The sequence below is a fragment of the Barbus barbus genome (assembly GCF_936440315.1).
Source record: "Barbus barbus genome assembly, chromosome: 3".
Taxonomy (NCBI): Eukaryota; Metazoa; Chordata; class Actinopteri; order Cypriniformes; family Cyprinidae; genus Barbus; species Barbus barbus.
This window is the reverse complement of record NC_136731.1, coordinates 21981126-22008587: the sequence shown is the minus strand read 5'-3', so window position 1 is coordinate 22008587 and position 27462 is coordinate 21981126. Positions and strand designations below refer to the sequence as shown.

General features: G+C 36.0%; 4 protein-coding genes across 6 annotated transcripts; 2 read left to right on the top strand and 2 right to left on the bottom strand.

Moving 5' to 3' along the window:
• LOC306847083 (PDZ domain-containing protein GIPC1-like) lies at positions 1-4740 on the top strand. The gene is made up of 7 exons (XM_079380839.1): positions 1-176; positions 1132-1571; positions 1650-1835; positions 2780-2960; positions 3043-3149; positions 3478-3559; positions 3639-4740. The coding sequence occupies exons 2-7, from the start codon at positions 1272-1274 to the stop codon at positions 3788-3790; spliced, it is 1008 nt and encodes a 335-aa protein (XP_079236965.1). The 5' UTR covers positions 1-176; positions 1132-1271; the 3' UTR covers positions 3791-4740.
• A 1505-nt stretch (positions 4741-6245) lies between these two features.
• Positions 6246-11144, top strand: LOC306849765 (E3 ubiquitin-protein ligase TRIM39-like; the record flags this gene model as incomplete). Its single annotated transcript, XM_079385059.1, has 6 exons — positions 6246-6779; positions 8925-9020; positions 9131-9361; positions 9453-9475; positions 9560-9678; positions 10585-11144. 6 exons carry the CDS (start codon positions 6246-6248, stop codon positions 11142-11144), a joined length of 1563 nt encoding a protein of 520 aa, XP_079241185.1.
• A 1570-nt stretch (positions 11145-12714) lies between these two features.
• LOC306845532 (C-signal-like) lies at positions 12715-15599 on the bottom strand (the record flags this gene model as incomplete). The annotated part of the gene is made up of 6 exons (XM_079378402.1): positions 12715-12828; positions 14152-14262; positions 14782-14943; positions 15039-15226; positions 15325-15379; positions 15459-15599. The coding sequence occupies 6 exons, from the start codon at positions 15597-15599 to the stop codon at positions 12715-12717; spliced, it is 771 nt and encodes a 256-aa protein (XP_079234528.1).
• A 4993-nt stretch (positions 15600-20592) lies between these two features.
• LOC306845552 (uncharacterized protein) lies at positions 20593-25526 on the bottom strand. Of its 3 annotated transcripts, none has more exons than XM_079378422.1 (8): positions 25438-25526; positions 24955-25112; positions 24664-24742; positions 24299-24443; positions 23104-23297; positions 22866-23007; positions 22201-22328; positions 20593-21469 (listed from the first exon to the last, which is right to left on the bottom strand). In XM_079378422.1, exons 5-8 carry the CDS (start codon positions 23206-23208, stop codon positions 21164-21166), a joined length of 681 nt encoding a protein of 226 aa, XP_079234548.1. In that variant the 5' UTR covers positions 23209-23297; positions 24299-24443; positions 24664-24742; positions 24955-25112; positions 25438-25526; the 3' UTR covers positions 20593-21163. The 3 variants fall into 3 exon arrangements, with proteins under 3 accessions (XP_079234548.1, XP_079234550.1, XP_079234549.1); XM_079378424.1 differs by having other exon boundaries at positions 23104-23294; positions 24955-25162; positions 25438-25507; XM_079378423.1 differs by having other exon boundaries at positions 23104-23294; positions 24664-25162; positions 25438-25508.
• Positions 25527-27462: the final 1936 nt, after the last annotated feature.

Below are 27462 nucleotides of genomic sequence, written 5' to 3'. Positions count from 1 at the left end.
AGAGGAAGGACTGCAGGTTGTGTTGAGAGATGTGGAATCCGCCTTTCTCTCACACACCAGGACATACTCCCTAAACTCCCGCTTTAACCCTCTTCAACAATCATCTTTTATAATGAATAGATTATAAGCCCGACGTTCCAGTGGTTCATGGTTTCCTCTCTGCCAGTGTTAGTTTGGTAAGTGTCGTGATGTCCAAAGGATGCTAACATGCTAACTCATATTACTGTTAGTTACTTTAGCTTTGGTCTATGAATAGAAACATGCCAGGCTGCTTTAATCCTGAACCTTAAACACATGAAAGTGCTTTTTCTGTGGTCAATTTTGAGTTTAGTTGATCATTTTCAGTCAGGTGGCTGTTCGAGTTTGCTTGCTGGATGACTGGAAATAAACAAGGCAGACCCAAATACTGTCTTGTTTTTGGTGTTTTTAACCAAATTAAATTAAACAACTTTGTATATTAATTCTGTTACAAATGTATAATTTCCCTACTCTTTGTTAATTGGGATTAATTTATGAATGACGATGTAGAGTTCATGCAATTTTGCACTTAATTTGTATTACTTGAAAGGTAGGAAATATGAATGCAGTGTAGCCCTCCCTGTCTTACCACAGTCGTAGAAAACATGCTAGTATCAGGATATTTCGAATCCAATGATAGAAGTTACATTTATGCATTAACTCTTATTATAAATCTTATAAAAAAAAAAGTGATGATGAAAAAAATAGTAATAGAAAACCTGGACGTATCAGGAAATGTAGAATTCAATGCTAGCGAAATGATAGATTATAATTATAATCTATAATTTAATTATATATATATATATATATATATATATATATATATATATATATATATATATATATATATATATATATATATATAATTTTTTTTTTTTTTTTTTTTTATTATTTATTTATTTTTTAAATTTAGTAACATTTTTATATTTACTATTTAATGATGTTTCTTGTTTTTGGTTGTATGCAACTAGTCTTTTATTTATAATGATTTATAATATTCCTCAAATTAAATTCCTTGTAAATTTAAATTTGTGTATCTTCTTTGCTTGTCTATTAAATTTGCTACAAATGTATCTTTCTTTTTACCCCTGTTTGTCCATATTTGTATCACAGGTCTGGAGATTTCCTTTGAATGGGTTGAAGACACTTTGTACTTGTATTTGGGCACATAAAGAACAATATTAAAGGTGCTGCTTAGACCCCTCTTGTATTAAAACATTGTGCCTGTACAAGAAACGACAGCAGCATCCAAAATGCCACTTGGATTGGGACGCAGAAAGAAGGCGTCTCCACTGGTGGAGAACGAGGAGGCTGAGCCCATCCGGGCTGGACTGAGCGTCCCAGGGTTGGATGGCCTGGATGGTGGCAGGGTCAGCCTGGGCGAAGGAGCTGCCCATGAGGGCCTACCCCCTCCACCCACCAGCCTGCGACCTCGCCTGATCTTCCACACCCAGCTGGCTCACGGCAGCCCCACGGGTCGCATCGAAGGCTTCAGCAACGTGCGCGAGCTCTACGCCAAGATAGGAGAGGCCTTTGGGATTCCTCCAACAGAGGTGAGCGGCATTTCCCTTTGTGTTATAAATGCAGGCCTTAGTGATTATACTGGCTAAATGCTTATGTCCTTATGCCAGGTGATGTTTTGCACACTGAATACTCACAAAGTGGATATGGATAAACTTTTGGGTGGCCAGATCGGACTGGAGGACTTTATATTTGCTCATGTGAAGGGCCAGAAAAAAGAGGTGGAGGTCTTTAAAGGAGAGGATGCACTGGGGCTCACCATCACTGATAATGGAGCTGGCTATGCTTTCATTAAGGTGAGAGGAATGACCTGGGATTTTAAGGATGCATTTACATTCATGATTTTGATGGTAAGACTAATTGTTTGCTATATGACCAATCTTTAATGTTACAGCTTGAGTACATTTTCAATACATATTTCAATACTGTCTAAAATTTTAGTGTCAGAAAGATTTTTTTTTTAAACAAGAAATTAATACTATTATTCAGCAAGGATGCATTAAATTGTTCAAAGGTGACAGTAAAGACATTTATAATGTTACAAAAAATATCATTTCGAATAAATGTTGTTCTTGAGCTTGCTGTTCATCAAAGAAAAAAAAATCACAGTCTCCACAAAAATATTAAGCAGCACATCTGTTTTCAACATTGGTAATAATAGTAATAAATGTTACTGAGCAGCATATTAGAATGATTTCTGAAGGATCATGTGACGCTGAAGACTGGAGTAATGATGCTGAAAATTCAGCTTTAACATCACAGGAATAAATTACATTTTAAAATATATTACAGTAAAAAACAGTAATTTGAAATTATAATATTATGTTGTTTTTACTGTATTTGTGACCAAATAATTGCAGCCTTGGTGACCATAAGAAACTCTTATTTTCCCTTAAAAAAAAAGATCATTCATCTCATTTATAAGGCCCACATTATGTAATATTTGGTTTAAAAACAAAAGATTAACAGTACTAAAACTAACATTACAAAAAAAAAATTTCCTATTCTTAATTGTTGTAAATGTGCTGATATAAGCATGCTTGTGATTGCACATCTGTTGATTTCTATAATGAGTCAAGTTGTACCATTGCTCAACAACCGTAAAGAGTATATACACCTTACTTCATGCTGTACCTACCAAACACTTCTTAATAATAACTTTATCCTCATCTTGACCAGTCATACCGCCCAGTCTGCTGCAAAGCTGTGATCATCTGAAAATCATCTGTTCCCTTTGCAGAGAATAAGAGAAGGAAGTATTATTCATCAGATCCAGGTCATCAATGTGGGTGACATGATCGAGTCGATCAACGGGCAGATACTCATTGGCTGCCGCCATTATGAGGTTGCCAAGATGCTGAAGGAACTGCCCAAAGGGAAAACATTTTTCCTGAAGCTGGTGGAACCTTTGAAGGCATTTGGTAAGTGTTTTTGAATATCCTGTAGCTCACATTGATAGCCACAGTGAATCTGATATGATGGTTTTTTAACCTTTTTTTAAAGACATGATCAATCAGCGGTCAGGAAGCAGGTCGGGCTCTGCACAGTTAGGAACAGGCAGAGGAACTCTGCGCCTGAGGTCTAAAGGACCAGCCACCGTAGAGGAACTGGTAAGACCGTCGGGTTAAATGCACAGAATCAGTTCAGATCATGAGGCAGTGGATACATATTTGCATTTGTGTGATTGGAAGGGTCTAGCTGTCATGTAATATGATACACACTTCAATACATATTTCGCAATTCAGCATATTGTCACATATAACAATATAATCGGATTGTTTGTGATTAATATGAGGAAAAGTAATCAGCAAAATTTGCAACAACATTGTAGAAAAACATCACAGACAGACAACCAACCACAATAGCACAATGAATTAATCATAATTTTAAGCTGAGCAAGGTAATCTTTAATATTTTAATTCTTTGTTTGTGTTGCAGCCGTCAGCATTTGAAGAAAAAGCTATCGAGAAAGTCGATGATCTATTGGAGAGTTACATGGGCATTAGAGACAGTGAACTTGGTATGTTTCCCTGCATATTGCAGATTTTGTACAGTTGTTTTTTAAGTGGTGTTTCTAACTCCTCCACACTCATTTACAGCTGCCACGATGGTGGAGCTCGGCAAAGACAAAAAGAACCCGGATGAGTTTGCCGAAGCTTTGGATGAGACTCTGGGTGATTTCGCATTTCCAGATGAGTTTGTGTTTGATGTGTGGGGTGCCATAGGCGATGCAAAGGTCGGTCGGGTGTAATTCCAGAAAACACTGCTTTAGGAACACTATTGAGTTTTATTTTTGTTGATTTTGGGAGCATATGCTGGGTTGCTTTTTAAAAACGCTGGAAACACTTATATGTAGGCCTCTAACTCCTTTTTTTTTTTTTTAAGATGCAAATGTTATGAAGACACTACATTGAATGCATTTTAAAATTGTATTCAGATTTGAATAGATTGAGCCTAATCACTTATATGAAATGTCTTATTTAGTAGGATATTAAGCAAAATATGCTGAGACTCATTGAATTTGCAAGGTGTTTACTCCAGGGGCCCGCGTTTGGTACCCCTGTGAGGTTACTCTGTTACATACTGTGACTTTCACTTGCGCTGTGTTGCCCGATGCTGTATAAATTGCACGGTAAGGCACAGAACACCCAGTGCAGAGATCAAGGCAATGCTGGTTTGCACTGTAGTGACCCCTGCGGTGTGGATTTGACCCGTCCCATGGCAGAATCATGGACCATTTGTCTTATCAACACTATAATGATTCCCTAAAGCATGTGCTGTCTTATGTACTCTTGTTCTCTATTATACAAAGGATTTCAAGTGGTTTTGAAGCTGTTGCAATGAAAAACCGTTTCTAAATGACCTCTAGTGCTTTACATTTCCAGTTCTGTGGCTTAGCTCTTATTTTAAAAGAGTGAAAGAAATCATCCATTTTCATTTTAGTAGTGTGGTAAACTACCGCCTAATGCCAAACATAAGGAAATCTTTGTCTTTTTTATCAGTAAAATCAGTATTAAGAAATATCATGATGTATTACAGATAGTGTTTCACCTGTTACAGTATTTATTCTTTAAAGGAGAAGTGGAGGAAGAATGAAGGGCTTAAAAGTTGGGCTGGGTGATAGGATAGTTTCAAACAAACCATTATTGGAGTGAAATAGATTTGAAAATCCATGTTATGTGTATAAATATACAAACATGTAAAACAAAAAAAATATATATATATATTATATATATATCTCGCCCAGTCCTACTTACAAGTGAATGTTAAAGCACTGATGGTATAGGCATTAGATGCCATTGATTGTATGGTAATGGTTTGAGTGTATATAGTGTTGATGTGTTTACGGAAACTTCACTACAGCCAGTCCAGTGAGCATTTCCAAGATACTGACAATATTACTGCAAATCTGACCAAACACAGGCGTCTTACACTGAGCACATGATGAGTTAGTGGAACTCAGAGCTGATTATTACTCTTTTAACCAAGCAGTTCAACACTGTAGTATTTCACATCTGTAAAGTCAGAGTATGTTTGAAATGTAAAGTACTGATCATGTGATGGTTAAAACTTTAAACTTTATATTTCTTTTTTATTATTTAGCCAGGCGTCTTGTCTTATTAAAGATGTAGGTTAATCTTTAAAGGACCCAGATTAAAAAGCTTAAAAGAAAAAAAAAAATGCAATTAAATGTTTTGGTGTAACTTTTTACATAATGTAAAGCTATAAGTGTAGCTTAAACCGCTCTCTTGTCGTTGATTTACTTTGGACACTTTTTCTTTCGATGCTTTTTGAACATATTTAGAATGAATAGTTTACATTGATGCTGTAATGGTTTTGATGGACTCATGTTACACTGTCTCAGACTACCTTCAAATGGCAATAATCATGATATGTCTGTTATATCTGTTGTTGTTGTTGTTTTTTTCATTGACAGATGTTACTGCACCAAATTATTATTTGGTAGGTCTCAACAATATTAAAATAAATCAAATGAGTTGTGGCTTTGTTTTTATGTTCTGGAAAGCAGTAGGTGTTTCCTTCTTAAGGTTGTTCATTGAAACAATGGGTTCGTTCTCCTTGAATGAACAACCTCACCAAGGGCATATTTCCATTCTTTACTTTTGCATTACCATTGTGAACATAAAAGGGAACGAGTGACCTGCACTGAAAATACGACTTAAGAATGATTTGGTATAGTAGTTGTAGGTTATCCTGTTAGAAACACATTTTTGCCATGTTTTCCACACATGTGGCTATATGTGGAGTTTTCCGTTAAGTTACTTTGCTCCATGCAGCATTTGCTTTCTTGCAACCCCTCACGTTGCCTCTGAGTTCCCAAAACAATAATGCTTACACCAAACATTTCACGGATCAATGGCGGTTTGTTTTCCCCTCAAGCTCAGGTTGATCCAGTAATGAACTAAGACTTCATATTAGAGTGACGTAAATAAAAACCCAGTGCTCCAGTGGACGAGGTGTGGTCAAAAGACAGACTTCTGAGAATTTTGTGATGGTGTTTCAAGTTAAGGATAGTCACAGCTCTATAAAAGGTCATTATTGGTGAAGGACAGTCTTGTTTTTGGAACGTGAGGGTGCTTGTGGAAGGCTTGTGATCTGGATGAAACACTGCAGGTGCAGCTTGGGCTCGTCACGTTTTTGGTTTCAAAAGCAAGTGGACTCCACTCCAGCAACACCAAACAGCTATGCCCTTGCGACCGAGGGCTTCCTCTCAACCTGGAAGAGCAAACACCCTTCCGAGCCCTAAAAACGCCCCAGTTCTGCGTCCGAGAGCTTTGTCGTCCCACACGCAGTCGCCCTTAGAGGATGAGCTCTCTTGTCCGGTCTGCTGCGAGATCTTCACCGATCCCGTGGTCCTGAAGTGCAGCCACAGTTTCTGCCGCCTCTGCCTTCAGGCCTTCTGGAACAAGAAGTCGGCCAAGAGGGAATGTCCCGTGTGCAGGAGGAAGTGTTCTCTGACGGAGCCCACCGTGAGTCTGGCTCTGAAGAACGTTTGTGATGCCATCGCACAGGAGCAGAAAGGACAAACGTCTGCGAGAGCGGGCTCATATTCAGCCAACGGGACGCCTAAACCAGAGGCTCTCTGTGCCACTCACAGAGAGGGACTCAAATTGTTCTGCCAATATGATGAAGAGGTTCTCTGCTGTGTTTGTCAAACGTCCAAAAAACATCAAGGCCACATTGTGTGTCCTTTGGAGGAGGCAGCAAATGATCTCAAGGTGATGATATGCTTCTAAGAATATTTCTTACTTTTAAGAAATTATTTTCCAAGTAAGCCTTATTTTAACACAAATGAGCCAACATACTAAGGCTAAATAATAAGGCTTTTGGTCGTTTTTATTTTGAAATCATTTATGATGCATATTAACCCTCAACAATCCTTATTACCATAATGCATCCAGATATTTTTATTGTATTTGTCATTATTCTCAATTCTTATTACTGTGATGCAATAGATATTTCGTAAGTTATTTTTTAATTGTAAATATTTAATACGCATAAACTAAAGGTCAAACAATAAATGCTGCCAGAATGTATACATACAGTTTGATTACTATATTGAATATATTATTATACATTATAGACAGTATATTCAATAATTACATATTTTAATGATATAATACAGATTACCTTGCCAAATCAAAAAGACATAAAGTTGGTTAGTTACTATTACTAAATTAAAATTGTGGAATCTGGCGGGTGTTCTTGAAAAATATATATTTTCATGGTCATGGAAAACTTGATAATATCTGGGAAATTTTATAAACTCAGGCCAAGTCAATACACTTTTCAAAAGTAATGACGTTATATTGAATATGTGTTTTCCTAGAGTTAGAACTTCATTTTTTTGATCGCAATTTCTATATTATAATTAATAGTTTATTTTAACCCTAAAACAGGCGAGAGTGGAAAATGATCAGCAAAAAATCATTTCATGTCACTTTTTATATCATCTGGACTTAAGTAAAACATATTAAAAATATTTTTTGTAATATTTGATATATTTTGGATTTTATGAGTTGTATCTCCCAGGTCATGTTGCCTGTTTAGGGAATAAAAAACAGCCAATAATTTGGATTATTCAAAATATGCTGCATGTATGACGTGTCTAAGTGTCCTAAAATTGAGGCATAGACATTTTTTGTATTTTCACATTTTTTAACTGTCGGATCTTTATCTTCAGGGGTGGGTAATTCCAACCCTTTGAGGTCCACTGTCCTGCACAGTTTAGTGCCATCCAATCATATAATGTAATTTATGTAACAAAATATAATTTTTATGTAATCCTGAAGACTTCTGTCAGATGTGTTTGATCAGGGTTGAAGCTAAATGCTGCAGGATGGTGGCCCTATAGGAGCAGGGTTGGACACCCCTGTTCTACCATTAGCTGTGTGAAACCCTCCAAGAGAAAAATCTAGTTAAAAATTCAAAGATGTAGACAACTAAATGTAATATTATACATTTTACATGCAAATATTAACATTTGTACAATTTTTGAACTCAAAATAAATAGAAAGGGGACTGTGAACAGGGGGCCTAGAGGCCAGGAAAGCCTGTAAGGCTCTTTCCTAAGGGCCCCGGGCCCTGGAATGCGATTTCTACTGAGGGGGATCTGCTCTCCTTGATGTGATTTATAATCCCCATCCAACCCCCACCCCACTTAAGGTGCTCCCCCTTGTATTTTCTGTGACTTCTGTGTATTTTCTACACCCCTCCCACCCCCCCATAACCAGCAATGGGGAACGCCAAACACACCATACCACCCCAGAATTCACAATAATGAAATAACCAGAACTGGAGGCACAATTTACCTTGTGACACCATTCATTGTCAATACCGAGGATAGTCCTTTATGATAATCCTAAGAAGCCAGGCAGCGTATCTCAGGAGATACGCATATTTCATATTTAATGCAATAAAAAACAACACAAACAACGTATGACTTCATTTTCTTTTTCAACATCTCAAGACAACATTCACAATTAATACTAATAGTTGTATTGTATTTTTTTGCTGAAAAAAGTAAGATTAATATAACCTTCTTTCTACATTTTCTGAATGTCCATCCCCATGGGCGGACATGTTGGCTTTAGGTCAAACTGACAAAACAAGCACAGAAAATTTGAACCAAGTGATCTGACCCCCATAGTCCAAACAAGCTCAACTATGATAATAACAGTATTGGATTAAAAATTCTTCCTCGTGCCTCCTACAAGAGACTAAAGAGTATGTATCTCGTGGTACACGTCACCTGTTTTAGGGTTAAAGTCTTGTTGTGGGATCCTTGTTTACGGTTTACAAACTGTCCTAGAGGGTTGTTTTTGGACATTGTTGGATTGAAATGTACTTCTTTTTTTCTCCAGGAGGAAATGCGGCAGATTGTCATCCCACTTAAGAAAAGTCTTCGACGCCTCTATGAGGCCAAACAGGAATGTGATGACATAACTGTCCACATCAAGGTATCAACAAAGAACAAGATCCACACTAACAAACATCACATGACACACTAACCATCAACAGATAACTGGGATAATCACTTAATTATCTTCTTTTTGTTGGGTTCACATAGAACCAAAGACAACAGACAGAGAAACAAATTCGCGAGGAGTTTGAAGAGCTTCGCCAATTTCTCCTGAAGGAAGAAGCTGCAAGAATTGCTGTGCTGGCAGAAGAAGAAGAGACCAAGAAACAGACGATGAAGAAAAAAACTGACATAATCGCTCGTGATATACTCACCTTTTCTCAGGCTGTCATGGCCATTGAAAATGAGATTGCTAATGTGGACAGCCTCTTTTTACAGGTAACCTGCTGTATTTGGATTGTTAGCTAATCAAGTTTATACAAGTTTATACTTGTTAGCACAAGTAACTGATTTTACTCTTTTCCCACAGAACTACAAGAATGTCAAAAAGAGGTAATAGTACATTGCACATTTGAAAGTATTTGATTAATCTATTTGCATAAATGCCACAACTAACCTGAATGAATGTCCTTTCAGAGCTCAGATAACATTTAACGAACCAGAAAATGTCCCCAATTCTCTAATCGACGTTGTGGAGCACATGACCTCGCTGAAGTTCAGAGTGTGGGAAAAAATGCAGAGCCTGGTGGAATACAGTGAGTGTTCAGTTACTACAGAGTTGGATGAGTTTGTGAAGCATTTAGAATTTCCGAACAGGTTACCTTTAAATTCAGAAGTTGGAATTTGAATAGAATGTCTTACAGGCTGAATTAGAAGGACAGGAAAAAGAAATGACTGAACTGCGGTTCAAAGAGTATCAATGGTTTCAGAGTATCACTAATGTGTTCTGTTTATATTTTTTATTTTATAAATTGGCATCATGCTGTTTGGCTCCAATTTGAAGACTTTCAGTAAAGTTAGAGCTTTCTGGGAAATGGTTTTCAGCCAGCATGATACATACAATGATATGATGTTAAAAAATATTGTAAAATGATGATAAAATTATAAAATATAGTAGTTTATAGTAATATATTTATATTCCAAAATATTAATATATTTCATTATTTATATAATGAATATACATAGGTGTCATTCCAAAAACTGAATACTGACTATCTTTTAATGTTTCTAGAAATAGCCCATATGTTGTATGTTTATGGATAATTCATAAAGATTCATTAAATTAGGTATTTAATTATATTAAATGTATTATCTATTAAATTAAATTATATTTATCAACTACACTTACTTTCTTAAAGCTGAAGTGTGTAATTACTATTTAATGGGTGTAATTTTCTCACTAACGTGGCCAATGGAATTGCAAAAAGTGATTGTTTTCAGACAGGTTTCAAAACGTTTCCACCTTCTCCAATTGCAAAACACTATTGGTTGAGCCAATGTTACTGTGTCAGATGTTTAAAAAAAAAATCCCAAAAAACACTTTTAACACTGAAGAAATTATACACTTGAATTACATTTAAATTAAACAGATTTGACATTTTAACACTGGTATATAAATATACATTTGTAAAAATGTTTTCCCGGCTTTCTCCACCACTTAGCTCCAGTGGCATTGGACCCCAACACAGCGTACCCCTGTTTGTCTCTTAGCAAGAACCTGACGAGTGTGTCCAACACGGGGACGATGAAAGAGCTGCCTGATAACCCTGAGCGCTTCGACCACTTTGTTTTTGTACTGGGCTCCAAGGGTTTCACCTCAGGATGTCATTCCTGGGAGGTGGACGTGGGCCAAAATAATGACTGGGTAATTGGTGTGGTTAAAGCCTCAGTAGCCAGGAAAGGCAAAATCTCAGGCTGTCCCGAAGGAGGATTCTGGACCATCGCTCTCTCTGATGGGAAGTACACAGCCATGACCACCCCACATACACCGCTCAACCTGAAGGGCCACCTGGAAAGGGTTCGGGTGAAGATCGACTATAATAATGGAGAGGTCAGCTTCTTTGATTCAGTGGGTGTCACGCCTATCTACACATTCAATGACCACTTTACTGAAACAATGTTCCCTTTTTTCTGTCCGGGGGCAAATATAAATGGGAACAATCCAGGGCCGCTGAAGATCTGCCCTGTGAGAGTGGCAGTATGGAACAGTGCCTCCTGGTGATGCCAGTTTTATATCTGTATTTCTGCTTCAGTTATACAGTACCAGTCAAAGATTTGGAAACGTTTACCTTTTGATCTACTAAATTATTATTTTTCCAGGTTTTAGAATTAAATCAAATCATTAAATAAGTTAAATTGAAGATGACCAGGTGTGACCAATATTTGAACTTCATTGAAAGTCACCACCATTCATATGGATTCCAAATATATATATATATATATATATATATATATATATATATATAAATAGAACTGTATGTAGGTAAGCACATTTTAAATTTGTCTGTCATGGAATTTTCTTCTGCATTAGATGTCCAGCAATTACCTGTTGAGACTCACTCGTTAAAATTAAGGTTCTTTATTTGCATCTGTGGTTCCATGAAAAACCTTTCTATTCCACATATGGTCTTAGATTTTTCTAAAGAACCTTTTGTAAGTTATTTTAAGAACTGTTCACTGAATGGGCTTCTGAATGAATCATTGGGGAAGCAAAAATGGTTCCTCTTTGGCATTTTGGAGCCTTTATATTTAAGAGTGTGTAAGGCCTTTACCTTTGAATGCTACAGGCAAAAAGACTTGGCTTTCTCACCAGCATTTATTCAATGGCCAGGAACTCTTTACCATTCTTTTTTGAGTCTAAGCAAAGATAAGCATGCACACTCTTTATAGAGTAGTTATCAGCCCATGTTGTTTATGGTCTTAATGCAAACTGACTGTGATTAATTATTCAATTATTTCTCAAAACTGAAGACCTCTGTATCAAACTGTCCATCCAATAACTGCTAGCCTCTTTTTCCCCACCAACAGTTATTTATCTTTTAATACAGTGGAAGTTTCTTAGCCATAAGTCATGACTTGTCAAAATTTAAAGCGCAAAAGTCTGTTATGCATGTAAAATTAATTTCAGGCGTTTAAGCATAAGGCTTTAGATAAACAGATGTTAAAGTCCACAAGAAGCTCAGTAAAGTGTGTCCAGACCTTTGATTGGTAGTACATGATGTTAAGTTTTATGGCCAGTTTGTTGTCTACCAAAATAAATGTTTGGATAATTGAATTAATATTTACATTTACCTCATATATATATAAATGTCACTGATGTGTAATTTCAAATGATCAGAAAAGCCAGTTGTATTTATTGATCTTTTCACAATGCTAAGACTAGTAGAAGTAGCAGGTTAGTAAACTCAGTGTAAATCTATGTAATAGTTTATAAAATTTAAGGCTATTGATCAAAATGTTAAAAGAATGATTAAGTATCTTTAAGTCCCATCCCATATTGCCTGCTTGCTGTAGAAATACTGTCAGAAAGCACTTAACATTAAATACTAAATATATGTTGTGATGGTGTTTCTTTTTTAAATGAAGAATGGCAAATTAAACAGCACAAAAAGTTTATGCATTCAGATAAATGACACAATATTGACGTATTGTTTGTTTAGTTTTATTGAATTGAACACACAGAGAATGAAAAAGGTGGACATGTCAAACATTAATGACTATGGTAAAATAGGTCATCTCAATCAGCCCTTTGATAAAGTTCCTCTTTTAAGATTTTTATTTTTTTTTCTGGTTTACCAGGGCATTGTTTTTCCAGTGTAGTCTAAGAATCCACCATGCTGCTTCTCAGTAAGACTGCCAATGACACGCATCACTCCCTCCACACTTTCTCTGGCATCAATAGGCGCCTGGTGGACAAACAGGGATGCATTTAAAGGGGTCCTATTATGCTCTTTTATAGTCTTGATTTTGTTTTGGGGGCTGTACTAGAACATGCTCTCATGGTGGTTCAAAAAATGCACAATTTTTCACATAATTTACATTATTACAATACCTTTCTCCCCAGCCTGACACAAACGGCTCGATTAGTTCCGGGTGATGAAGGCCCCCCTTCCAAAAAAACTACATTTGTTGTGATTGGTTAGCTGTCCCTGTGTGTTGTGATTGGCGAACAGCTTAGACGGTGTTTCAGTACTGTCCCGCTCCTTGCCAAAACAGTAAGTTCCGGATGGCATCAATATTGCCATATCAATTTGAGCCGGATTCAGACCCCGAGAATATTGAACAAGAGAATCACGCACGGATATTGCGAGACATATTAAAGTGGTAACGTTATTGTTGTTGTTGTTTTTTTTTAACTAAATCACGATTTGTGGCGGCATATATGCAAATTAATTCTCTGTTTGAGTGGGAGAGATTGAGGTTTCCCCAGTAACGCTGTACACAAAGCAGTGCTCAGCTCACAAAAGCTGTTTTATCAGACACTACATGCAAAATGAAATTCAAAATGACATCCAAAATTTTCTGAAGACAGTCAGTTTCCTTCAGACATACAGTTATATAAAAACACCAGCACCGGTTTTGATTTTGAAACGTGCAGTGCTCATGTTTATTCAAAGAAGTCAAATCCTTTTGGAAAATCTGTTTGTGGCGGCCACCTCAAATAAATCAATGTATGAAAAACACTGTAGTCTCATAATTGAAGTGTAAATTCTGCAGATTACATCACTGTCCAGTATTGTACTGTCAGCAATTTATAAAAACGTTTTCATTATTATAACATACATATTTACATACATAATTATTCAGGTGCATGTGTAATAACTTGCGAAAACTTGAGGCTACAGCAGCTCTTCTTAGTCGTCTTCTTGTCTGATGCACTCAACCAAGTCAATGCACGCGCCTCCCCACCCCACAACCATTCGAATTTCATTGCGGGAATTATTTTAATGATATTCTAATAGACCGCTTTGTGACATCACTAACACCGGAAAACAACACTGTAGTCCAAATGAGCTGTTCGTTGTAGTTCTTGAAAAGGGATTTTTAAAAAACAAAATATCTCCCTTTGAAGTGGACTTTGAGATTTGTAACTTTGTAGATCTTTTTTATGCCCAAACATACACACTACATACACACTGACCAAAATTCAAAAAGTGAAAAAGCAGAATAGGACCCTTTAAAATAGTGTAATATTATCAAAAAGAGATTTTTGCTGAATCTAGATTTACCTCGTCTCCCCCCATGTCCGTTCTCACCCATCCTGAGTGAATGGAAATGCAGAGGATCTCATCTGCCTTCAAGTCCCTTGCGGTATATATGGTCAACATGTTAAGACCAGCCTGAAAGGAAAACAGATGCATAACAAAGTTTCAAGTCAGTTAAAATGGTTTTTGTCAGAACTTTAGCAGTCAGTGTATAAAGATGATTTGGACACACATCATTAGCATACTCGTTATGACATTACCCCCCGGTTTCACAGACAAGGTTTAAGACCAGTCCCAGACTAAAATGTAATTCTGAGTTGTTTCAACTGAAATAAACTTGCACTGACTGATCTTTAAACATATCAGTGCCTTTGTTTTGTCTCAAGATGCACACCAGTTATGCTTTTTCAAAGGCATGTTAATAAAAAATACTTAAATGTCCTAATTGAACTATGGCCCAATCCTGCCTTAGTCTAAGCCCCGTCTGTGAAACCGGGCCTACATTTTCAAATAGTTTTACTTATTTCTATTCAGGGACACATTAAACTATTTGAAATCCAATCTGACCTTTTCACACTGAAACATTTCCAAATATCTGATTTTAATTGAGTTTCAAACCACATCAAGCCCATCAGTCTTGGGATTTTTGAATACCTTGCTAATGCTGTATGGGAAGAGTGGGAATGGTTCTCTCAGTGCTGGCATGATGCTCATAGATGCTGCATCTGTGGAGATGTTGATCACAGCTGCTTTATCACATGACATCCCTGGTTTACCACTGGCTTTAGCTGCTGTACGCAGATATGGCAGGTACTCCTGATTAAAGTAATTAAAAACCAAGGATTTCAGATGCTCCAAGAAATAAAGCCCCGTTTTAGATTCAGCTTTCTTCCAAAAGCGATTTCCATTACCCTAATGACAAATAAAGGTCCTATCACGTTGGTGTTGAAGGTGTATTGCATGTCCTCAACAGTGGTGGTCAGCATGTTTTTTTGTGGCAACACTGCAGCATTATTCACAAGCAGATTCAAACCATTCTTCCCCAGCAGAGAACCAACTTTTTTGGCAGACTCTTTGATACTGCATGGATCAGCAACATCTAATAGTAGCAAGAAAAATGTGATATGTTTATTTCAACCCCCAAAAAACTGTCTATTGCAATGTCAAATATAGTCCAAAAGACAAATGCACATTTACCAAGCTGCACAAGGGAGATAACACCTGGATGCTTTTTGGCCAGTTCTTTCAGTGTCTGAATCAGAAATAGAATGTGAGTGATAAAAAAACAGATTTATTGAGCTGCCTTCGAACCTAAGCTCCTGAATACTCACCTCAGAATTTGGTCCATCTGGGTCACGACATGCAGCAAAAATGTTTGAGTAACGAGCCTCCAGGAGTTGCTTGACCATTTCTAAACCCAAGCCTCGGTTGGCCCCTGTCACTAGAGCACTGCATGCCTTTAACGCCGCCATGTTCAAAGATGATCGGTTTGGTTCTGTAAACCAACTCTATTTGGGTTTTATATTGGAAGCTGAGTGAACTCCATGCCCCATATTACACAGGTCATTTTAGTGTGTGTAACCATGATTAGTCAGGATGACATTTCAAAATGACTCAGCGTGAACTTATCAGTGCTGATTGCTTTTAGTAATAAAACTGCTTGGATGCTTTCCAAAAGCTGCATTATTCCAAATTATAAATGCTATCAGGAGTGAAAGTGGAGGTTAAAGATCTGGTCTCAAAAACAATAGTCCTAAAGCAAAATCTAGAAGGTATGATGCAGAAATTGATGAGCTAATTAGTAGCTCCATTGTTGCCACTGTGACTTTGAGCAAGATATTTATTTATAGGTTGTTCAAAAGGAACATTCCCATTTGTAGCCAAATGGAATTGCAAAAATTGAACGTTTTCAAACAGTTTTCCAAAACCTTTCCACCTTCTCCAATTGGTCAAACAACCACATATTCCCTTCCTAAAACATTATTGGTTAAGCCAATGTTGTTACTGTGTCAGGATGTTTAAAAATAGACCAAATAAAAGCCCCAAAAAACACTTAACACTGAAAAAATGACATACTATTTTAACACTGGCACGTAAATATGCATTTGTTATATTAATTTGTTGTTTCCTGTTTTCTCCACTACTTAGCTCTAGTAACATTGGACTCCAACACAGCCTACCCATTTGTCACTTTGCAAGAACCTGACAAGTGTGTCCAACACGGGGACAAAACCAAACAGTCCAACTTGTCCATTTTCCATTTAAAATATATATTTTTTTATTTATTTATTTTCTTACTTACTTAAACAGAACCATATGTAGGTAAGTACATTTTAAAATAGTCTGTCATGGAATATTCTTTTGCATCCGCTGTCCAGTAATTACCTGTTAAGACTCACTCTTTAAAATTAATGTTCTTTATTTGCATCTGTGGTTTCATGAAAAACCTTTCAAATCCTCTGAACCTTTCCATTCCACAAAATGTTTTTTAGCTTTGTCCAAAGAACCTTTTATTACGTTATTTTAACTGTTAAACTGTTCACTGAATGTTTCTTTGGGTTCTTCTGTGGTATTGCTCCGAAAACCCCCTTTTGAAACCTTTATAATTAAAATAGTTATCAAATTAACCATACCGTCTATTAGCTATCAGTAGAGTGGTTTGACTATAAGATTTCATGTTCTTTTGTTGTATCTGTCTTACAGGAGTATCTTTTTGCAAGAAGCGTGCAGTGAGATTAATGGAATCTCTTCACCTGTGAGGGTGGCATATGTGTTTCATGTTTAAAACTTAAGGTGAGTATTAAATCAACAATGTGGTGTTGTTTATAATTTAAATTTAATAATATTATATATATATATATATATATATATATATATATTAGGGCTGTCAGTCAATTAAAATATTAATTAATTACATGATTAATTAATCTAATTAATCGCAAAATTAATTTGACTGTGAAAATTCCCACAAGAGATTATTTAACAGCTATTTATGTGTCAAATGAGAAAGTAAGTAGACAAATTGTAGCTTTAGAAATATTCTATTTGATTCAACATAAAATTTATTGCATATACACATTTAGGGTACAACGGCCTAACATAAACTATGGGTTACCAACAATCTACCTATTTTGTTCCACAAAAGAAAGTAAGTAATTCACGTTTAAGTAAATGATGACACAATTAATTTTTTGGGGGTGAACTATCCCTTTAATGTTTTGTTATTATTATAAAAAAAATTAATTAAATGATACTAAATCATAAACAATCTGCCAGCAGGTGGCGTAAATGTCTTTATGAGTCATTCATTGAACGGCTGATTCATTCAGGAATGAAGTAAATGGCTCTTTTTATGAAAGGTCTTTGAATCATCGATTCACACGATTCGTTCAAAACACAGATTCATTCAGAAACTAAACACCACTGTGTTGCTCGGAGACGCACAACAGTTCGGCTATGGCTTTAAAGGTAATTATGTTCTCTGCAAAATTAAGCAGAAACATATAATATCGTTGTGCTATGATGCAAGAGGAGAACCATTGGTTAACCCTCTGAGATTTCTGCAGGCAAAGAGCTACTTCAGTCTGAACAGGATCCTCAGGAGGAAGGGGTCAGATGTAAAACACCAATGACTTGTATAGACACTATAAGGACAAAAGTGTTGGGACACCCCCTTCTTTAGAACAGAAAGAGCCACTAACAAAACTGTGGCAACAAAGATGGAAATATAATTCATGTATTTAAAAATTGTATTTCCATCTCTGTTGCAACAGTTTTGGACGTATCTAAAATGACAGTACCCTTATGTACAAGTCATTGGTGTTTGGTGACGAGTTTTTGGCTCAAGGTCTGCATTTAAAGTCACACCAGAGGTGTTCAGCTGGTTGTCAATCCTTGCAGTTTTGTGAGTGAATCGCATTTTTGCATCATGTGGCATTTCCTATTAACAGCATAAAAATCAAAACTTTGATTAGAAAAGGATTAGGCTTTATACAGCATAGCAAGAGAGCTCCCGCCTTAAAAGCCTAAAAAATCTAAAAAAAAATTGTCATGGCCTACACTGTAAAAATAAATCTGTTAAATTTACGGTAAAATACCAACATCTGTGGTTGCCAGAATTTTACCGTGAAAAATACGGTAGCAACATTTTAGGATTTACAGAACTGTTTAAATTTACAGTGAAAACCCATATTTCATTAACTGATACAATATTAATATACAAACTTTTCAGTTAACTCATTTTATTTGCAGAAACCGACTGCACTTAAATTGTCCAACTGCCATTTGTTTATAAACTAATATTTGTAATGTTTAAGTAAAGTGAGCATAAGGGTATTGAGAACTATTTTGCTTAAGCACATGAAGAAAACCCTACCGATTTATGCAAAGTCATTAAAAGCATCAGTTCAACTAAAATCTCTGGCAGATAACAGCAGCACACGTGTGATTAAAATTTGCGAAGTGATTTTCACTGCATCAGTAACTATACAGTAACTGCATCAGTAACTATACAGTTATTGCCTTTAAATAAAGCAACATGCAGCATAACATCAGTGTTTCTCTGTTCGTCCTTGACTTAAACACAGACTCTACTCTCCAGCGCAATGGTGACCCACAAAACACAACAGGAAGTTGACTGTTAGCTTTTACAGTATTTTGCTGTTTATTTTCTTGATTTTACGGTGAAATACCGGCAGCTGTGGTTGCCAGTAATCTACTGTTTTTTTTTTTTTATTTATGGTGTATTTCTGTTAAAATTACGTTTGTGTATTTTTTTTTTAATCTCACACATTTAACCCCTTTAATCCCACAGCAAAATCCTCAGTTTTAAAGAGCACTTATATGTCCACACTACAGAGTGTTGAAGTAACGCTGAAGTTAATGAGAGAATGAAGTGACTAATTAAATGAGGATTGAGCTTTAGTGATGAACACCTGCTGTTAACAAGTAGAGTCACCGAAGGAAAGAGAAACAAGAGCAGAGAAACTAAACTTACAGCCAAAGCCAAAGATTAAATCAACACATTAAATCTCTCAAGATCTCAGAAGAGAGTGATTAAACAACTCCACAAACAGCATCACCAGCTTCTTATTACAAATCACTTTGACTTTATTTCTGTCATATGTGTACAAAAGCTCTTGTAGGTGTTGTGCTTTCATTTGAAGTCACCATATTGGCGATGAGTGGTCGCTTTATTTGGGCTCTTGAACCTTGACTTTTTAAAGTTAGTTTTTATTTGGTTGTTTTAATTAACTGTGTTTATTAAGTACAGTTTTTAAAGCAAGAAAAGCCAAAATAATCTATGATCAGATAAGACTGATGTTTATGATGTCAAAACCATCATGATCTAGTCTATTTCACTGATCTTATCCAATGTTTAATCTGTTATTAAATTTGTGATATGTTAATACGCTTAAATTGCACCGCCGATACTACAGCAGTCAAATGTTGTAAAACGGTTCTAAACACAATTTGCACAAATAAATGTATTGAGCTACGGCAGAACTAAACACACACAGACATCAACAATCAGCGTATGAATCTCCAAACTGGTGACAATCAAATATGATTTTTTTTTTATAACAAATAAAAAACTCTGAACATCACAAAACAGTACTGAAAAGTCACAACCAAAATAAAACCAAATAAAGAAAATAGTAAGAACTTTCAGCTGCGTAATTTATTCATGCTGCAATGCATGCTGGGATTTTTGGGCATTTTTAAAAAAAAATAAGAGCAAGAGACTGTACAACATTCACGTTACATAATTTGGCTGATTTCACGTTGAGAGCGTGACAGCGCACTGCATTAAAAGCAATGATCATTCATGTTTTCGTAACCGCTGGCCAAAATCAAAAACGAAACTCAGCTTGCGTATTCTGCGTATAGGGAGGATCGGCTCTGAGTGTATAACCCATGTACATCTGCTAGTGGGGGACTAGTGCCACCTCCGCCTTGGTCTTTCGATTCCATTGGCTCTGCCATGGACTGCCTTGCTATGGCCTTTGCCCACCTTCCCTCCCTTGGAAGTACACCATGATGTTCTCCCTCCTGGATCCGCCGTAATTATTTGTGGCATTCTGCAGTCATATATATATATATATATATATATATATATGTATAATGAGTGCTATATTCTGTGATGGTTGATTATCACTCTGTGGCCTATTCTCACACTCTAAAAAACACTGGGTTAAAAACAACCCAAATTGGGTTGTTTCTAACCCAACTGCTGGGTAAATATAGGACAGAACCCATATGGGGTTAAACTAACCCAAGAAGTTGGGTTATTAATTTTAACCCAGCAAATGGGTTGTTTTTCTACCCAAAACTTGGTTATTTTTTACTAAAATGATGGGTTAATTTGATTTCATAAATGGGTTATATTTTGAAAGGTAATTTATTTGTATTCCTTTTAAAATCATATTTTAAAATTAAATATACCACATGATAAACAAACAGGTCAACATTGTATAAGCTTTATTTTTTCATTAATATTTTTCACCACATTACACTTTGTAAATACACTTTACTCAACCAAAAATTCAAGATATCATACAAAAGTAAAACAATAAAATTCCATTTATAAACAGCATTCAAAAACAATTTATTTCATTTTTATGGTTTGCCTCTGTAGTTGAAAAACTGTAAATGTTTTAACATTTTTAAAAATTCATGATCTACAAAAAACCTCAAGGTTTAGTAAAACAGTTTGCACATGAATCCATATGCACATGAAGTTAAAAACTATGAAATACCTCAACAACTGTTTGTTACAAAGCAGTATTGTTTTTAGTCTACGAACCTGTTGTTTTTAGCCTACAGTATGAACACAAAAATAAAACAATGAAATACAGAATTTTTCCAGTAAAACGTTTTCACAAAAATATTGATAATCATCAGTATGTGCTGTACTACTCTTCCTCAAGCAAAAAAATAAATAAATATATATAAAAACTTAACTGCAAATAAAATGAAAAATAAATTGCTACCTCATATACTTGAACCACTACTTGTTCAAAGAACTTCTTATCGTCTACTTGCAAGAATGTAGTGCCGAGTGTAAAAATTTCACTGTTGGGGATTCACTTCCCTCCAACTGAAAAATATTTTGAATAAACTCCCAACAATAGAAACACTGTTTTGGACAGGTTACATCGAAAACATAAAATGATTTGAAGCATGCATCTACTGCCCCAATGAGAGTGCTTTGCTCCAAAGCTTTTCCTGCAAGGATGACAAATGCCTGAGAGTCAATGAGTCCATTTTCAAGTGACAGGACATAAGGGTAAGGTCTTGATGCTTCAGCCTGCTGGAGGTACTCCACCATATTTGTTCCAACCTAAAGGACAGATAATGCAAATGAATTAAGGTGAAAAAGAATGGGGGTATCGGGGTGTGGGTATGGGTGGTGGGTTGGGTAGTTAATCCAAAATGTTTATTCAATCAAGGGCCAGAGCTTTGGATGAGGCAAAATACCTGAAAGTTATTATGGCCCACTTTGACAGAGCCACTGACAGGCATACAAAGCAAGTCAAAAGAGTTTCGGTAACACTTTACAATAACGTTTTATTAGTTAAAATGAACTAAGCATGAACAATACTTCTACAGAATTTAATAATCTTAATTTCTACATTTACTGTTGAAATCACATTGTATTTGTTAACATTGGTTAATGCACTGTGAAAATATGAATGACTGTTGCTTTTTTTCAAACTAACAGTAACAAAAATTAAATAAATACTTTAACAAATGTATTGCTCATTGTTAGTTTATGTTAGTTAACACATTAATATTAACAAATGAGACCTTATTGTAAAGTGTTACCAGATTTCTTATTATAAGCTGTTCATGGGCAGGGTTATCCATTTACATTACATTACATTTAGTCATTTAGCAGATGTTTTTATCCAAAGCGACTTACAAATGAGGACAATGGAAGCAATCAAAATTAACAAAAGAGCAATGCGCAAGTGCTATAACAAGTCTCAGTTATCTTAACGCAGTACACATAGCAAGTTTTTTAAAATAATATAATCCCAAACTTTTAAATGGTAGTGTAGTCGTACTTACAGGCTGAATGTCGATGAAAGCTTTTTTCCTTTCATCAACGCTGGGCCGGACAGTTTTTCTGCCAATTTTGTAGAGTGGAGGTGGAAGCAAAACAGGTAGCAGCTTTAGTGCAAGATTTCCCTTTGCATCTGTAGGAAAACAATTTTCCATATATCAACACTACTAAAAACAGTAGCGAGCTGTCATTTAATAATAACTAATATATAATATAGGGCCAGATTTACTAAACAGAGAAAATTAGCATGAGACCAAAATCCTATAAAAGCATAGACTGAAGTGTAAAGTTCTGCTGTTGATCTACTAACTATGTGCAAATTAAAGAACATAGACACATAATGACCAATATAACCAAGAGCAGCAGAAATTAAAAACAATGTGGTTTGACAAGCGATATGTTCAGATAAAGGTATTTCAAATAATTGAAGATGATTGGAGAAAATGTTGCTCCTCCCAGCAGCAATTATTACCAAGCACAAAAATGGGTTAAGACCTATAAACTACCACAAATGCATATGCAATAATGTTAGCCTTGGCCGCAAAAATAATGGCCCGAATTTTTTTTCACTAATTCTTCACTGCATATCTTTAGTAAATTCTGACAGTAATCTGGTGCAAGCTTTTAGTAAATCTGGCCCGTAATATCAAAATGGTGGAGAAACTTTAACCTTCTGTCATCTCTTCAACTGAACATGGAAGCTTTGCTTCTCGCTCTGCAAAATGCAAGATCCTGTCAGTATACCAAGGGAGCCATTTTTCAAACAGTTTTGAAGCTGCATCCTGGTGTAGTATGTGAAAGTCTTGTGCAATCTACAAGCAAAAATAACAACAACAACAAAAACTTTTCTTAAAAAAGAAAAAATATAACTCATGTTACCATATGCTAAAGACAGTATGTTAACATACCATTCCTGGGGTAGTTAGCCGAGGAAACTCATTGAGGACCTCAAACATATTTTTTGAGTTGTTTGCCCTTATCCACTGCGCCCTGTACAACGCAGTTTCTCGCATGTACCGTTCCAGCTGGCTGATGGGCTGTGTGTTGTTTCTCAGCCATTGTTTAATTTCCTCAGCTCTCTCTTCAGATATGGTTGATTCTGCTGGACAAAGAAATAATGCTGTTAATCAAATAGAGGCTTACAGAAAAATCCAACATATAAAAGGATAAGTTAAAGAGCTTTTCAACACTTTAACCAGTTAATCCTGGATGTTTCTAAACTCCATGCAAAATGATTCCTGAATTATAATGCTTAACATTTCCCATTACTCATAATTTATTCAGGGTCAACAATTAATCCTGGTTATTCATAAACTGACGTTTTACACTGTACATTTGTAAACCATGAGTTAATGTTCTTATTTGCATATTTGTGGTGTCTGTGTCATTGTTTGGATAAATGCTGCTTGCGACATATTTACATAACAGCTCTAACATTGTGCAATGCACAATCATATTATATCGATCTCTTCACTCCAATTGATAGTTTTCACGTGACATCACACCCTTATAGGAACGCTATGCTCCATTGTGCGCCAGTTATTTTTACGTGGTTTGCATTAAGTAGTAAAACGCTGATATTAAAAGGCAAAATTCAGTAAACACCTTAGTGATGATGCATACATTGTACAGGCAAGCAGATGAACGCAGAATATAAACGCAGCGTGCATAGTTTTACATTAAATAGTGGAATTGTTGAGTAATATCTCAGAAAGAAATGGCAAATCTGCTTTATTCCTTGAAAAAGAGATGAACTGTACCACTTAAGCTGGGCACACCACATACTGACTGCACCCTCTTTTTCACTTCTGTTCATTAAATGTCTGCCAAATTTTGTCAGGGTTTTGTCTCGGTTGTTGTATCGCGTATATATATATATATATATATATATATATATATATATATATATATACACACACAAATATTTACATGTTAAGAAATTTGCTGAAAAAAATGCATTTGAAAACGAGAGGATGCTTCTTTTTTCTGCATTATAAACAACAAAAAGTCCCTTTGTCTTGACATCTTAAAATCATTGGACTTTGAGATTGCAGGGATTTTTTTGCATGAACTACTCCTTTAAGAATCGAGTCTACCCATTACCTGGCACGACTGTCCTGCATGGTGCATCTTCTTTCTCTCCTTGTGGTCTTCTCAAGCGCCTCAGTCACTTTCGTATGTTCCTCAGTCTCTCTTCAATGAACCCAGTGGCTGGTCTATTATTTCGGCATTGGGCATACCATGTGTCCTGGAAAGACATAAATAATGTATGAACATACAATACACATGAACACAGGGCCTGAATTTCAGTGCGGGATTGTGGGTATTGTGAATAATTCTATACATTCCTCTACACATTGTCACTTATATATTTAAAAAATTCAGCAATTTAAACAATTCTGTATGCCCTCTATGACACGTACACAGTAACATGTACTATTTACATAGCAACAAATCTTACTACTTACATAACCATTGGCAGTTTTATAGTGCAGACAGGGGAATGCTTGCACCAAGGCTGATGCTAGGCCCTTTTTTGTCTCCGAGCTTGGACAATGAACAAGAAAAGACAAAAATAGTGAATAATCAGAACAAACGATTGTACAACCATGACGCGGGCCACAAAAAAAATGCCGATGGGCTAAGCTAGTACCTCGGCTTTAGGTGATTATGATCCATCATATAAGTGATATTTTAGATACAGAACGGCACATTTTACCAGTCGGAAACGATTAAATAATACGAAGACAAATACAAACCTTAATTTCACCAGAAAAAACGCTGAAGACAGTGTTTGAAAAAGTGCCGTCTAGAAGTCCTCCTGCTGACGATCCAAAAAGCCCGCGACAGATGACCCAAAAATTGGGTTGTTTTGACTCAGCAGCACTGCAGTACGATGGAGGATGGGCAAGTTTGACTGGACGTGTACAAAAGGTGGTTTTCAGAAATGTATTACCAAATATTTAGCTGTAATGGACAGAAATCTCATTTTAATAATCTGAAAAGGCAAGGAATGCAAGTTTACATTACATCTCGTTGCATAAATTTGAAAATGTATTTACTATCAGACCAGCGGGCATTATAAACCAGCAAAGCAAAACGAACGAAGCTGGCGGCGCATTTAATGCCATGTAAACTTGACTGTTATCGCACATTTGTCTTTTTATAGCCCTCAGTATTATGTTATGTGTATAAATAGGTTAAAAAATACATGTTATATGTATAAATATATTGATACGAACCTTATTTCTCCAAATATTACAGTGTGTGTGTGTGGCATCCACCTCGAATTCAGTCAGCCCGCGCTGCGCTGAGCCTACTGAGTTGATTTGACCCAAGAAGCTGGGTTGATGCGTCTGGGTGGGGGAGGGGGTGTATTGATTCAACTCTCAGTAAAAATGACCCAGAAAATAACCCAGCGGTTGGGTTACAAAGAACTACCCCAAAACTACCCAGGACTGAGAAAATAACCCCCCAAAAATACCCAAATGGCTTAACCCAGCATTTGGGTAGAAAAAATAACCCAGGATTTTTTAGAGTGCACCTTTCACCTATTTGTATTTTTGTTCTGCCTAGCTTCTGCTTATCTCTACGATGTGCCTGTTACTTGTTATACATACTGCACAATAGATGGGTTTTATTTACAGTTTTTTTTTCAACTGCTTACACACATTTTCTAAACTTTACCTCTTTTTTTTCAAAACTTAACACACAAATCCAAGAATTACACACACAAAATGCAAACTGCCTCACATCTCTTGCAAAATGACACACTTCATTCAAAAGATCACAAACACATCTCAAAAGCAAACATCTGTCTTACGTTGCAAACACTTTAGCCTTAATATATTTTTGGATATGTCATATACACACAGTAATTCAAAACCTAAAGCTCTTCTTTCATGAGCTCCTATTTCTGTACAAGATTAAAAATAATTGGCAGAGAGATGTTGCAAAGTTCACGGTAATCACAAAAGCAAGATTGAAACCAAACTATTTATTTATTTTATTTATTTGTATATATATATATATTACTTTAAGCATTTGTGGTTGTGAATACAGTATTACACACAGTACGAAAGAAAAGAAATACATCAACCATCTGTAGATGGACAGAAACCAATCATAATTTTGAAAAAGGTGAAACTGTAACAAATTGCAGTGTAATATACTATTTTATACAATATAGTCAGAATGTCTTCTTACAGTCAGATGTACTGTTGTGCAGTATAATAACCCACCAGACTGTGACCAATCATGCAATGCACTGCAGTAAATAAATGCTAAAATATATGTTTTATAGTATACCTTATGCTATGCTGAAATAGCTATTATGGGTACATTAGAACACGTCTACATTATAGTAGATTGTACCTGTTCTCATTTCTAAAGGTTTGAACTATACCCGACTCTAATTAGGCTGGACTGTTTGTCCAGCCTCTCTCATCATTAAACCGTGGTTGATCACATGATCAATTACAGTAGCCCTAATCTCATCAGAGACCACTCTTCTTGTTCCTGTTCTTCGTCACCTTCCCCATCCAACTCATCCTCTTCCTCCCCTTGCTCCGTTTTGATCTCCTCGAACTCTGCCTTGTCCTCTGGCTCTCCCTCCAACACCCCTTACTCTGTTTGCATTTTTTGCAGCCATTGTTCAAAACCTATAAATTGACCTTTGACTAATTTATAGGCCTATTCTAAAGCCATGATTGGTTGGTGCCAAGTAAAGATTACAGGTGCATCTCAATAAATTAGAATATTGTGAAAAAGTTTATTTTTTCTTGTTATTTCAAAAAGGGAAACTTTCATATATTTTAGATTCATTACATGTAAAATAAAACATTTCAAAAGTTTTTTTGTTTAAATTTTGATGATTCGAGCTTACAGCTCATGAAAGTCAAAAATCAGTACCTCAAACTATTAGAATATTTACATTTGAGTTTCAATTAATGACCATCCCTACAGTATAAATACCAGGTATCTCTTGTTCTTTGAAACCACAATAATGGAGAAGACTGCTGACTTGGCAATGATCCAGAAGACGAACATTGACGCCCTCCAAAGAGGGTAAGTCACAGAGGGTCATTACTGAACGGTGTGGCTGTTTACAGAGTGCTGTATCAAAGCATATTATATGCAAAGTTGACTGGAAGGAAGAATTTGGGTAGGAAAATGTGCACAAGCAACAGGGATGACTGCAAGCTTGAAAATACTGTCAGTCATAAGATTTCTACTTCATCTGAAAGCTGAATAAATAAGCTTTCCAT